The 14,114-nt window shown below is 38.2% G+C and overlaps 1 protein-coding gene across 3 annotated transcripts in view; it reads left to right on the plus strand.

The window, feature by feature from the left end:
* Positions 1-14,114, plus strand: part of LOC108105972 (frizzled) — a 105,352-nt gene that overhangs the window by 26,048 nt on the left and 65,190 nt on the right. For all 3 annotated transcript variants that reach the window (XM_017212777.2, XM_017212778.2, XM_017212775.2), the window contains exon 2: positions 10,038-10,157. In XM_017212777.2, coding sequence (XP_017068266.1) covers positions 10,038-10,157 — 120 coding nt within the window. The remainder of the gene's footprint in view (positions 1-10,037; positions 10,158-14,114) is intronic.

Here is a 14,114-nt window from a genome sequence, read left to right on the forward strand (position 1 = left end):
GTGCAAAAATTTCTCTAAGAGTGCTTGTTCTGATATATTTCCAATGTCTTAAAAGGGTCTTAGATAAAAACTTGTACAAATTTAGGAGAATAATTACTAAAAAAAAACCAGTAACCAATGCACGTAAACTAGTAAAATGATTTAGTATTAATATTACAATAACAGTTGAATTTTTTGTAATAAAACAAGTGTCTTTCTTGTCTAAAAACGCCTTTAAGAGTGATTTAATGATTAATTTTCCACTTATTAATAAAAAAAAAGACGAATTACCTTCAAAGCCTGCCCAAAGAACAATTCACAATACCCAATTACCCGCCCCTGGCACGCCATTCAAACTCCCATCGGTCCATAAAAGCTTCCATTAAATTCTTAATAATTAAGGAAGTAATACATTCACTAAATAATACGGCTGAGAAAATATCCCCACTCTTAATACGCTTTGAGCAATGACATATCAATTCCCCTTGGAATGATCTCTCCCTTTTCAAGGAAATCATAGACAGAAAGCGAATGATGATTCTGGCCAAACCCACCCAGAGAAGAGAAAAAGTCCCAATCACAGTTTGATCTTTCATTTCCTAGACGCTTTGTCTCGGCCCGAGTATTTCGTTGATGTAATTTGATGCGTTATTATTAAAATGATATATAATTTGCGGCATTAAATCGCCGGCTGACAGGCCTTGGACTTGGTCTTTGTTCACATTCTTGGCTTTGGTTTTTTTTGGTTTTTGAATCCCTGGCACCTGCCATAACTTGTTGTTCTTGTAATTATAATGGTATAGTCCCCGGTGTCCAGGAGTGAGGGAAACCGGCTCTGCCGAACGCCTTCGTCTAACTGTACGTGTACCCTGGCCAGTTCCCCCCAAAACCCCCTGCCCCCCCTCTCTCTATAGATACTAGCACCATCCTCCATCTCCATTCCATCTTTGATGTACGTGCATGTACTTCAGGAGCGTCCAGCGCACACTTTTCGCCGTTAGCCGCCGCGTGGCTTGTGGCGTATCTGTATCTCGGGATGTTGCATGCCACAGACGCCATCGCCAGATCGCCAATGCCAATGCCATAGCATCGCTGTTGGAATCGCCGTCGTCTCGAAATCGTAACAGTAACAGGCTTTATGCAAATTGTTGTAATATTTTGTGTGTTCTATGTTGATTTCTAAGGCAGTGAGAGAAAGTGGGGAGTGAAAATATGAAAGCTTTTAAAAACTATTTAGATTCCTAATGAAAAGTACAAAACTTTTCCAAACAATATTAGTTAGAAAGTTAGGAAAAAGAAGAAAATTACTTTTCTAAGATTGTTCATTTTGTATTTAACTTCATTTCAAAGACATATTTTCTTTCTGTGTATCTCAACCAACCATGATTTTGTTTCTATTGCGTGTAACCAGAGATAGGAGCGGGTGACTAGCAGTAGTGTGGGGAGAGGGAGGTAGGTGTGTGCCTGCCGCTTGGGATGGGACTTCAAATGGACCGTTGGTTGTTATGGGCTTATAGGCGACACTCTTTCTGCGCGTTCTCTCTCCCTCTCTCTCTCTCTCTCTCTCTCTATCTGCGGAGGACTATTTACAGTCATCTTTGATATATGCTTAATGATCGCAGTTAAGCTGAGGGGATTTGTCACAGATGGAAATCTATATAGGGGGAGGTAGGGAAAATAAATGGGTAATAGGAGGATATTTTAGCAAGGTGTGGCTTGGCAAAGCTTTGTCCTTAGTTATGGTTATTAGAAGTTTATTATAGGCTTAAAAATCATTTGAAATTTTAAGGTTTCCTTAGTTAAGAATGAGTTCTATTAGGATTGCCTATCACTTTTTCAGTTTATTAAGACTTTAAGCTGAAAATTCTTCATAAAAATCTACTAAAACTAGTAAAAGATTAAATTTCAAATGCAAATTACTAGTCAAAGAGTCTTAATCTCTCAAAGCATCTGAAATCAAAGCTAAAACATTTGAATAAATAATCAGAAAACTTTGATAAATGTTTCACAATTTCATGGACAAATTGTCTGTGATATTTTAGCAAGTCTTGTCTTGTCGTAAGTAACATTATGATAGGCGTCGTCTACCCATCTCTCCCTCTCCTATAACACCAACAGTCACGCCCACTTTAACAGAGAAGGTTCCCCCTTCGTATATAGCAGCAGCTCAACTTCCCCCCTGGGTTATTACAGGCATATAAATTTCAAGAGCAGAGAGCCACCACAAATTTGTGGCCAGCAAACACGTTCCTCTCTATTAAATTTCATAAATTTATTAAATTATGCCCAGGCCAACGAGGCTCAAAGTCAGAAAGCCAGAAAAACGAAGACAAAAAGGAATAAACGATAAAGTTGCTTAAATATAATATAATATCTACACTAAGAAAAACTAAAATTAGAATTAGAATGTTGCAAAATATGTTTTAAATTAAATTTAATCATTTTTTTTAACAATCTGATACAACATTTCTAATACTCTTCTGTGATTAAGCAACTAATTTAACTAACTAAATATTTTCACCTTAAAAACCCTCAACTTTTCTCTCTGTGCATATTGAAACTCAGGGAAATGCCACCAACTGAGACGCTGCAATTGGTTTGAAGAACAAAAAAGTGAGCTCAGGGGGGGAAATTGTTTAAGAGGATGGTTTTTCCAGTAATGACACGAAAAAGTGGGAGTTGGGAAAAGTCAATGGGTTTTTCTTTTGCTGCCCGCTTTGCTCATTAGTTGTTGTCATTCAGAGGCTTGACAGCCAACTAAAAATTAATATGTCAAATTATGCAGCAGTCGAGAAAGGAAAATGCTTGGTTAGGTTATAGGAGGGGGGAAAAACGCTAGCTGAAGCGTGTCGAGACAGCATGCAAAGATATGCCTCGCCTCGCTCTCTTTCTCCCACAGGTTTTCCAGAAGTTTTTCCCCCCCCTCACACTTTTCTCTCCCCGTTTGTGCAATTAGAAAGAAGCGGCTGAAACGCCTGCCAAAATGTCAAACCAAAAATTTGCTGCGTTTGCCTGCTGTCTGCATGTCAATGTCAAGAAAGAGAGATAGCAGCGAGCGGGGAAAGAGATGGGTATAGGATACTACTCGGAACAGGTACAGGTTTTTTGGGTAGAAAGTGGGAACATTCTTCTCCTTGTATCTATCTCCTGCTTTCTTTCTTCCTATACTGCTATCTCTTTCAGGCTGCACCTGCTCGGCCCACTTGAAATTTAAGCGGCAAACAGTTCTTCGAAAAACAGTTAGATTTTGGGAAGTTTTTTGGCAAATATTTTGGGGGAATTTTTCTCTTTTTTTAAGAATTAAGAATGTTTACATTTACAAAGTTAAGAGTATTAATTACCAAAAACTTGGATAAGAAAATGTATTTGGAAAAGTTAAAATTAGGAATTGAAAACTAAAAAAAAAGAAAATTAGACTTTTGAATTTTCTTTATTTTACATATCGAAGAACATTTTCTTGCAATTGTTTTCCTCGTCAATGCATTTTTCACTATTTCCCATCAAGTAAAATTCTTTACATTCACTTTGAAGCTTTTCCGCATTTTCCGACTTGCTCAAACATTCCTGGCAGCAGCAGAAGCAGTTTGCAACTGTTTTTTCTCCTCAACAAATGCTTCAATTTTGCATTTGACTTAATGCCCTGTGATGCTGAATGATGTGTGTGTGTGTGTGTGTGGAGATCAGCCACGCCCACTGTTAGGATATTCAACGTTTATTCGAGGCCCATCAGCTGGTCAATGAGTGTCAGTGTCACGTTGTCATCCCCACACTCCCTCAATCCCTCTCATTTCCCATCCCACTCAAAGCCAAACAATCCGCTTTCCCCAAACTCCAACACACCACTTGGCATTACGTGATGTGCATGGCCGATAAATATTTGTTATATACTCAAATCGGATGTATATAGTATATATATAGATATATATGCGTAAAAGTTCTGTGTGGGAAAAGCTTTAACTTGGGTTTAAGTTGGTTTTAAGTTGTAAGCATTTAGTTGACATTAACTGGGATTTGTATGCCCGAGGCGAGGGGAAAGAAGGCAACTTGACTGAGATTGTTTATCGTAGTTGATAAGGGAAGGAGGGGTGAGGAGGTTCAAATATGTCATTGCCTTTAGCGGAATTGGCTTTATATGATAGATGGAATGTTTGTAAGAATGTTTGAGTACAAATACCAATAAGGCAGGGCAATGATAGATGAATAATTTTAAGTAAATTAGGTTAGGATAAGAGATAAGAGTTATGATAAGATTGTTAATGTTAAAAGAATGTTAAGGGGTTGTTTAAATGGATTTATGTTTGGAATTTGTGGTTAGAAAAGAGAACATAAACTTAAGAAAGTCTAAAAAGAATGTTCATAACTTTAAGTTTCATGTTCAGAAAAAGCAGTTTTCTTAATTACCACAAACTAGTAACTAGTTGGGAGTACAATTTGCCAGAGATACGAACTTAAAGTAATAACTATATAGTAAAGAATAACCACAAATAACCCTCATCAACCGCAATTTGCGGCACATTGTTCTGTCGCAATGACAACCCTTTATGCTTAATAATATAAAAATGATGAATATTTTAAGTAATTAGTGTAAAAATTATGGCGGGCAGCCACTCAACAGAACAGCCCTAAATCATATGCAGAAACCTTCTCTCTTTTTTTTTCAAAAAACCTAATTACGTAGGTTCTAAAAGAGTGAGAGAGAGAGAGAGAGAGATGGCACTGCTGCCACCTGTGGTCCTGGCTAAATTTTATATTCATATAAGCAAAAATTCCCCCTCAGCTTAACACCTTGCATGTGCTGGGGTTTTTTGGTTGCTGCTTCACATACCTTAACCCTAACTCCAACTTTAGGTCCTAAAAATGACCCGACAACAATTCACATATCCCCGGGCCTTAAACCTTGTGCTGTGTCACCTTTTCAGGCGGGCCAACAAAAAGAAGAGGAAAAGAGTAAAAATAAAAATGGAAAATTTAAAACAGATGCTCATTATAAATATCCATTAAAATTACATGGCCTGTAATCAAGGGGAGGACAACGCGTATTTAGCCAGAGGGTTAAAGGAGATGCCAATGTCGATGGCGATGGCGATGCCATTTAACCCACCTCCCCGCCATACCTCTTTCTTATTTGGGTTTCTCTTTTGTGCTTACGCTTTGGGCATAATTTGCATGTAGTCAAGTGTAGGACCTTAACAGCAATTTCTGTTTGTGTGTTGGCCCTGAAAGGGTTAAACGCAACACCAACAATATTCAAAAGGGGCGTTAACCCAAAAGAAGGCAGCAGAAAAAAAGAGGAAATCGCGCCAAAAGTTGTTGGGCCTCCGGTTTGGTTCCTAAAACCTCCGGTTCTTCCTCTTACCATAAAACGCCAACCAACATATGGACGGGTCGACATTTTATAGCCTCCGGATCGGTTTCATTTTTTTGGCAGACCACAAAGAGCTGTCCCCCTCCCCCCTCCCACTCAACACTCTATCTTTACCCAAAAAAAAATATAAAAAAGAAGCTGAAAATCCTCCAATATCGAATCAAAGTCCTTTAAACCCTTTTTTTTTGTTTGGCTCTTTTTCTCTTGGCTTTTAATAAAGTGTCGACATGTGTAATTTGTGAGGGGGGCTTAGAGGATTTTCGTTGGGTGGGGGCAACTCTGGCTTGACCCCCCACCCAACCAATAATATTAATAAATTATGAGCAGCCAGCCGTCGGTTTCTTTTGTGTTGCGGTCAGCAAAAAGGAAAATGCGTGACTGGCTTTTTATTTTTGGGGAATTTCGTGTCTGACTTTTGTACTCCTTTTTTTTTTAGTATTATAATTCTGGGTATTTCTGACCATTTGAACTCTTGACCCGGGCAAGGCTGCTTCATCTTCTTTTTTTCGTCGCCCTCTTCCTTATTGAATTCAAATTGTTGTTCTTGTCTGTCTGTTTTCCAGCTTGTTTTTTTTGGCTTCAACGAAGAAAAACAGCAAAATGCAAGACCAAGAGTTGACAGCCGGTCCTGGGGGTTACCCAAAGAGTCCTGCCTATACTCGAATCTGTTCCTGTTTCTGTTCGATTTCCACCCCGGGACATATTCCGTCTCATTTTTGTGCTCATTTACTCTCTTTCCTGGCCGCCTGTCTGTTGCTCTGTCTATTTTGACTTTAACAACGTCAGCAACACCCCCCCAGTAAGGGGCAAAAACATACACAGCCCGTGTCTATATGGCCAGAATCATCATTAACGCTGTCCGAGGGTTGTCTGTAAAGTACTGGAGGTTTTTTTTGGTTGGGAGTAAGAGGAAGTCTGGACTGGAACCCAAAACTGAAGTACCTTTGGAAAAAAGTTGTTAGCTGCTTTAGGCTGGAGGCACAGTGGAGCTAAAATAGTTTATTATGGGTGGAATGGATGGTTTACCCAAGGGTGGATGTCTAAAGAGGATGAAAACTACAAAGGAAGGGGAAGTAACTTAAGGTATAGAAGGTCAAAAACTAAGGAAAACTTTAACTTTAAATAACTTTCCCATATTAATCAATCTTAAACCACTGTTCCCTGTCCAATGCCTTGCCCAGTTCTTGCCACTCATCTCTTGTAGTCGTAATAATTTGCAGCTTCCACCATCATCATCAACACGCCCCCAACTAAAACACGATGCAAGGGCCAGCTGTAAGGATTCCCTTAGCTCTGGACAAACTCCTCCATCATCTTCTTCCATACCCTTTGGCCTTTCGAAACTCGCGACGGCATAAAATTTATCTATAATAAATTAAAAACTCCTTAAATGTTGGCAAAACTTGGTTTATGGCTATGGGTTCTTGCGCCCCCTTCCTTATGCCCATTGCCCACCTCTTTTTCGTTGTGTTTTATTTGTGGCCCTAAGCGAAGGGAGGAACAAAAAAAAAAAATCAGCTAAAACGAAATTTTCTATATTGTTTCGGTCTTGTAGTTGCCACTTTTGGTCTACACAAAGGGAAATTTTTTGGGGGTTTTGTTTGAAAGGTTTGTTTAAGGGAAGGGTGTTTTGTAAGGGTAAAATGGACACCCCTTAACTTTACATTTAAAATTTAACTTTTCTTATGATTTTTTAGATATATTTTAAAACCTTAAATTTCTTTACAATTTTCCTAACTTATTTTATTTGCCGTGCACTAGTCGTGCTCTGTGGAATTCAAGAAGGAGGTAGGTAGGCGGCTAAGGTGGCCCATAGTGACTCTTGCAGGGCAGTTTAGTCGCTGTCCGGTTCTTGTTTTTACTGTTTTGCCAGCTCTTAGCCGCGCTGCTGCTGTTGCTGCTGATGGTCGGATGCTCACGCGGTCGGCATGAAAACTTATGTCGGCGGCCTTTGGGCGCAATTATTTATACATGCCTCATAAAAATCGCAAGACAATGGGACCCAGCTAGCTAAAAAAGAAAAAAAAACAAGAAGTAAAATATATATACAAAAAGGGACTAACAATGCAAGTCTCTGGACTCCTTTTGTTGTGGTCAATGTTGCAACTTCTTGCCTGCCGCTGCTAGGGGCATTTTATTCTTAAAGGTAAAAGTGTGGTGTGGGAGAGGGAGGGGGGATGGAGGCTACAATTACCCATAGAAGAGGCAGTCTGTTTGATTTTGGTTCGGTAATAAAGATAGATCGATGGATCAGCGGTTAGATCTTTTGACCAGAGCCACAGGAAATGATCGCCGATCAAGACAAGGCATAAAATCTTAAGTAGAACGAAACCGATAAATGTTTTGATGATATGAAGAGGGTTGCGAGATAAGGAAAAACAATTTAATTATGTTTTTATAGAAAGGAGAGTTTGGCTTTAAGAGAAGTTGGGTAAAAACTTTGTAACGCTTCCCCCAAAACACCCCCCAAACTGCTTAATCTAACTCCCTTTGCCTTCTCAGCTTGATTCAGCTTAATTTTCCGCTGCTGGCCAATTTGAATCCCTCAAAATTAGTTCATTAAAATTTAAATTTAAATTCTCAGCGCTTTCGTGACTTAAAGTTGGCTTAAAAGCTTTAAGAATAATATCAGATAAAAAGTTGGTTGGACCAATTTAGTGGCGATTCTGAAGAACCCTCGAAACTGCTGGTGGTTTATGTTATTGTTGCGGATCCGTTTCCTTATGCGCACCCAAATATGCGTAAATATTGCCCCAGTCAACAGTTCTCAGTGCGCTCTATCTCTTTCTGTCTGCACTTGCTTATCGCTAACATCGATTTCCTCCCTCTCTCCCCTATACATACATACATACATACATACATATCTCTTCCTTATTCAAAGCTCCCCAAAAGCAGCAGAAAAACGCAATTTGCGCCGCTAACCTAACGATGATTGCCGAAAACGCTGAAAAGACAGGGGCTGCTGTGTCCAGAGGGGGGGTGGGGGTGGAGGAAGGATGGAGGATTTTAAATTTTTAATGGGAATTTGAAATAAAGCACAGACAGAGAGACAAGTTGCTGGGACAGGGACAGTCAACACTTTCCGGGGGAAGTTTGCTCTTTGACAGAGAAACTGACGACTGCAGCAAAGCTTTGGTTCCCGTTACTCTCTGTTTTGCTTTGGTCCAAAGGGGTTTTGCACTAAGAGAAATACTGTCTAGAATTAGTTCAGGCAGAAGTTAAAGAAATAAAAATTAAAAAAATTTTAATTTATAATCACAAATGTAATAGAACAAGATTTTAGAATTTTCTTTTTCACAAAGAAACTATTTAGATTTCAAATATATTTTAATATATTTCTCTCAGTCTAGCATATTTGTTTTCGATGTGAGAAGAAGTAGACAAAAAATCTTACTGCAGTCCAGGGCTGCTCGACTTTATCACCAAGCTGAGCTCTGAGCTCACTTTGAGAGACTCTTTGTGGCGAAGCCATGCAACAATATTTTTTCGTACATCTTCACCTCTCCTTCGTTTATTTTTACCCGCCCTCGGGGTTTTTGTTTGAGTGTGTGTTATGTGTGCGTGCGTGTGTTATGTTATCTAAAATTCAAATCTCTTGCGGTTTACAATGCGCCAGAACTCCGAACTTCGTTCCATCTGTCTCGCTCACTTCCATAGAGTGAGTACCGAATTGCCGTGGACTGTCTGCTTTTAAGTACAGGGAATCTTGCTTATAGCGATCAGAACTAAGACTAGATATATTTTTTAAAAAAATATAATTAATAACAGATGAAAAACAAAATTCATAAGCTTAATTTTTACAAAGGCAATGAAACGATATGTAAGAATACCTCTTAGCGAGGTAGTACTGTCTCTGCCTTTGTAAGTGCGTTTGCATTGTTGCCAAACTTCGTAATGCAATTGTTTCTGCGGGGGTTGATTTCGCCTCCGCCTTTTTGGAGTTCAAGGTTGAGTTGGGTTTCCAGATGGAGTTCGGGATCTCTGTACCGGGAAATCTCATTAAACTGCAGTTATTGTTCGAGTCCGGAGTTTGGACTTTGTGAATGTGTGCAGAGTTGTCAGCCCCGATGAGATTTTTGGATAAATGAGGGTTGTCCTGGTACTTGGGTCCCTGATGTCATTTGTGAGATTGCTTCGCCCTGAAGGCACAATTTCAAAATTGTTCTCTCAAAATTTATGCTAATTTGGTGATGTTCTTTTAGTTATTAACAATTTCTAATGGTATTTTGATGTTAATAGAAAGATTTGGGATTTGGTTGTTAAAAGGGTTGAGTGTATTAACGGATGAGAAAATATCAAAAAAAATATTATTAGTAGTTAATTAATCTTTTTAAGCAACCTTTTTAAGATTCAAATATCCTGCGATTTCTTGCCTGTATAATCGCTTATTATTAATTAGCCATTTGCAAGTTGAATTATCAGATTTATCAATCGGTCTATAACTTAAGCTTACATTTCATACATACATATATTGTCCCATTAATTTGTGTGCCTTGGCTAAAAGCCGCCTCCTTTAATCCCCTTTAATTACAACTCTCAATCCAATTTTGGGACGCATTTAATTTAAGCCTTATTAATTAATCGCCGCCTGCAAATGAATTTGCCTTCTTTGTAGGCTTTCTCTTTTACTCTTTCACCCCACACTTGACTTCACAAATTTCCTGATTCGTTTTTGTTCTTCTTCCTTTTGTAGGATCTTCATGACTGTGGAGCACCATGTCATGCCATGTTCTTCCCGGAAAGAGAAAGAACCGTTCTACGTTATTGGGTTGGATCCTGGGCAGCGGTCTGTGTGGCCAGTTGCCTGTTTACGGTGAGTTATTTAATATTTTAAGGGAATTTAATTGGTTTTAACTAGGCAAATGGCAAGCAAATTTGCTGTTAAGCTAAGCTAAAGTATCAAAGTGTTCAGCAAGGTGAAGGTGTAGTTATATCATTAGAGGAAAACTAACTAACAGGGAACTAAAAACCAATTAGTAAAATGAGGAAATAGCTTTACATTGATTTACCAAAAGAGAAGATAAATTGGAATGAAATATTTATAAAAACACTTCAAAAATAGAAGAGCTCTATAAAAAAATACTGTAACTAAATCCCTTTTAAGCATTTTTAGTAAACCAGAAATTTGCTTTGATTTTTTACAACTTTTCTTTCATAGAAAAAGGCTATTTAAAAATCACAAAAAAAAACTAGTTTAAATTCTGGAAATAACAACAAAATAACCTTTCCCATTTAGCCACCTTAAAGACCACTCAACAATATTGTTTTTTATTGGTTTTCACTGCTAGCATTTTGGCCTTATCCTTGCCAGCCAGAGTGCTGACATATTTTCTTTGAAAGCAGAAAGTAAACATCTTTTACGGGTGAATCCTGTTACTACAGTAGGTCTATTATTCTTAGGGAAACGAGGGGTGTGGGGGAGGGAAAAACTATATAGAAAAGGTGAAGGAGGGAAGCCAAGACGAAGGCGTTGGCACTTTAGCAAATCCCACGCATTGACATATTACCTGTCAGCGCATATTTTTCAATAAACTTGGCAAAACATATGCAGAAGCCAAGCCAAGCCATCAAGGACAAGCACAGCCAACACCCCCACAAACCCCCCTGAGAAACCACCCAAGGCGTTCTTGGCAAACAGGATACCTTTGATGGAGTAAGAATATATATAGTATATATATATATATATATATAGTAGGGAAAACGTAGTTCGAGTTGGCATGTGGCATGTGTGAATGTGGCGGACGTCATCGACGGCGGCAGCGACTGGTTGTGGGAGGACAAATGGCAGAACAAAAGTAAATTTCAAATATTATTAGAATTGCCCTTTGATATTTCGGAATGTCCTGGGCATGCCATGTCCTTCTCAGCCTTCCTTTGATACGACTTACTATATATTCGAATGCCTTCAGGATGGATGAGCTCTGAACTAATATTGGAAATAGTTCTTGCATTGTAATCCTTGCCATTCCCTCTCTCTGCCCAAGAAAATCAAATTGGAAATGTGGCTACCAAGAAGGCAGTGAAGCCTTCGACAAACTTAAAGAGTTAAAGGTTAGGAAGGAAGGAGTTTATTTTGAGGGTTAAAAGATAGATGAGAGGGAAAACTAATGGGCTTTAGTTTATGGATTTTTAACAGCTTTCGTGTTAAAAATGAAAGAAAATAAAGAAAATTGCTATTGGTTTGAGATTTATTTGCTTTCTTGATCATTTTTCCTATTTGATAACAATTATAGCACTTTATTTTCCATTTATAACCTTGCCCTTAACCATTTCCTTTAACCATAAATCAATCAATTGCCTTGTCTAATTATCCCATCTCCTTGAAACTATTCATCATGTGAAAGGTCCTGCCAGGGATGCTGCTATCTCTCTGGCCTTCATGTCTACTCACTCCATTTCCTCCATTACTTTCACATATGGAAATCAACTTGTTAGTCAGAAATTTTCCCCTCTAACGGAAAATGTGTGTGTTCGCTTTGTTTACTTTTCCTCATATCCATCAAGTGTAGAAAGAAAAAACAAAAAAAAACTCGACAAAATTTGAATAAAAAATCAATTTAGGAGCTCTGGACCGGGCATATGACACACACACACACACACAGGGGCACTAATCAACAGGAGGAACAAAAAATGAATATGATAACCATGCTTATAATTCCCAAGCAATCAAAAATGGGGGTGGAGGAGGCTGAGATATAGAAACGACAAGCCGAAAAAGCACATCTATCAAAATTGGAGAGGTCCCTGACTGACTAGCACACATTCGCCCGAAAACTGCGCTACATCCATCAGCCTTTAGAGAACCTTTTTTTTGGGGGGGTGTGGGGGTTGGAGTCTGTAAGGGGTGGCCCTCTACAACCCCCTTTTGGGAACATTGTCACTCACATGGCAACATGTTTTGCATGTGCTGTCTCCCTTTGATTCTTTCCCCTCTTCTCTTTCTCTTTTCTCCATTTTTGTGATAAATTTTTGTCATTGCATATAATTTGTCGCCCATTGTCAGTGCCAGATATGCCACCCCCTTCCTTCCCCTTATGGGCGTGGCATATATCAGTGCAACATCTCATAACAAACAACAAATTCTATGCAAATTTTTCGAAATTGTTTTTCCAGGGCCAAAAGTGGGCGTCTCTTTCATTTGGTAGCTCATTCTACTTACTTTTTACGATTATTATTATGTTCTCTGCTGAGTTCTCTTCTCTTCTCCATCTCATTTTCATTTTCATTTTCATTTGCTTTTCGAATTTTTGCATTTTCCACGCATTCATCAGTTTCAGTTCATGGAAATTTTTGTTGCCTCTTCTTGTGTTTTGTTAGTTAGTCAAGTGCAACATTTTTTGCCCAATGATGATGATGATGAAAATGTTTTTATTCCCATTACGTTAGTTTATTTTATGGATTTTTCTGATTGATTTCCATGCATGAAAATCATTAAATTGGAATTGATTGCATTTTATGTTTGGTTTTGTAGGGAACTAAAAAAAAGGTGGGAAAATGATTTCCTCTTTTTTTTTCTTCTAATTTAACTTGGCTTTAAAAGTGATTTTAGTATTAGTTTGTCAAAAATGTCTTGCGGCATAAAATTGGTTACAATAATGCGATTCAAGTCAAATATGCGCCGTTTTGTTCGATGACGAGATGCCAACTTCCCAACGAGATGCCAACTTCATAATGCCCCTCTCATAGAAGCTCGCTTCCCTATTGGCAAAAAACTCGGAGCGTGGGGCATCTTCGACCACCTCTACACCAGAACGAAAACGTTGATACCATCGTTGTGCGGTGGAAATGGAAACTGTATCGGGTCCATAAACTGCACAAATTTTATTAGCGGCTTGAGATGCATTTTTGCCTTTATCGTAGTAGTACTGTAAAATATGCCGTATTTTCTGTTTATTTTGCTTCATGATTGCGACGATATAACTCACGAAAGACTTTAAAGAAAAGACAATCAATCAAACGCGGGTTAGCGCGTGAAATGAGCTTTCCAAAAAGGTACAGAATGACCTGATGCCACGAATTAAACAAGAACTACGCGCCCTCAGCGCCAACTAGCGAAAATACCGCAAGACTTTTTTGACAATCTAATATTTAGTTTTTTAAAAAATTTTTTTTTAACTATTTTGGAAAGTGTTTTTCTCTCATTTTGATGGCCTTAAAAATTTCAACCAAATAAGCCTTTATAAGCCCTGGAAAATGTGGAAATTCTTTCCCCTTGCAATTTGAATGGCTTTTTATATAGCAAAGCAGCTTCCTCTTCCGTTTGCCATTTTTCCGAGCGGAGGCGAGTATAGTGCTCAATACATCTCAATAAATGTCCCATGAAATGTGGGTTATGTTTGTTTGTTGATTTTAATAAACTTTCTCTTTCACTATCGCTCACTCTCTCTCCTCTCTCTCTCTCTCTCTCTCTCTCTCTCTTTATCTCTAAAAGTGTGTTTTTGGGCTTAAAAAAATAGCAATGACACAGAAATATGTCAATGAAAATGAAACAGAAAAGAAGAAAAAAGGGGGAAAAAAAGAGGAAAATAAAAGACATACATTAGAAAATTGTAGTTGATCCTTTGGCCTAAGTGGGCTGGCAAATATATATCTCTATATATATTATTATATATCTAAAAATATTTGAACAGTCATGGAATGTTTGCCTTTCAGCTTGAAATGTTGCACATTTTTATAGATTTCATTTTTTTGACATTCAAAAAAAGAGAACGAAAGTGTTTGGCTAATTGATTGAAAAGAATGAAAATGTTTTAGAGAAAATCTAAGAAAA

This window comes from Drosophila eugracilis, unplaced genomic scaffold (genome assembly GCF_018153835.1).
Source record: "Drosophila eugracilis isolate 14026-0451.02 unplaced genomic scaffold, ASM1815383v1 contig_2154, whole genome shotgun sequence".
NCBI lineage: Eukaryota > Metazoa > Arthropoda > Insecta > Diptera > Drosophilidae > Drosophila > Drosophila eugracilis.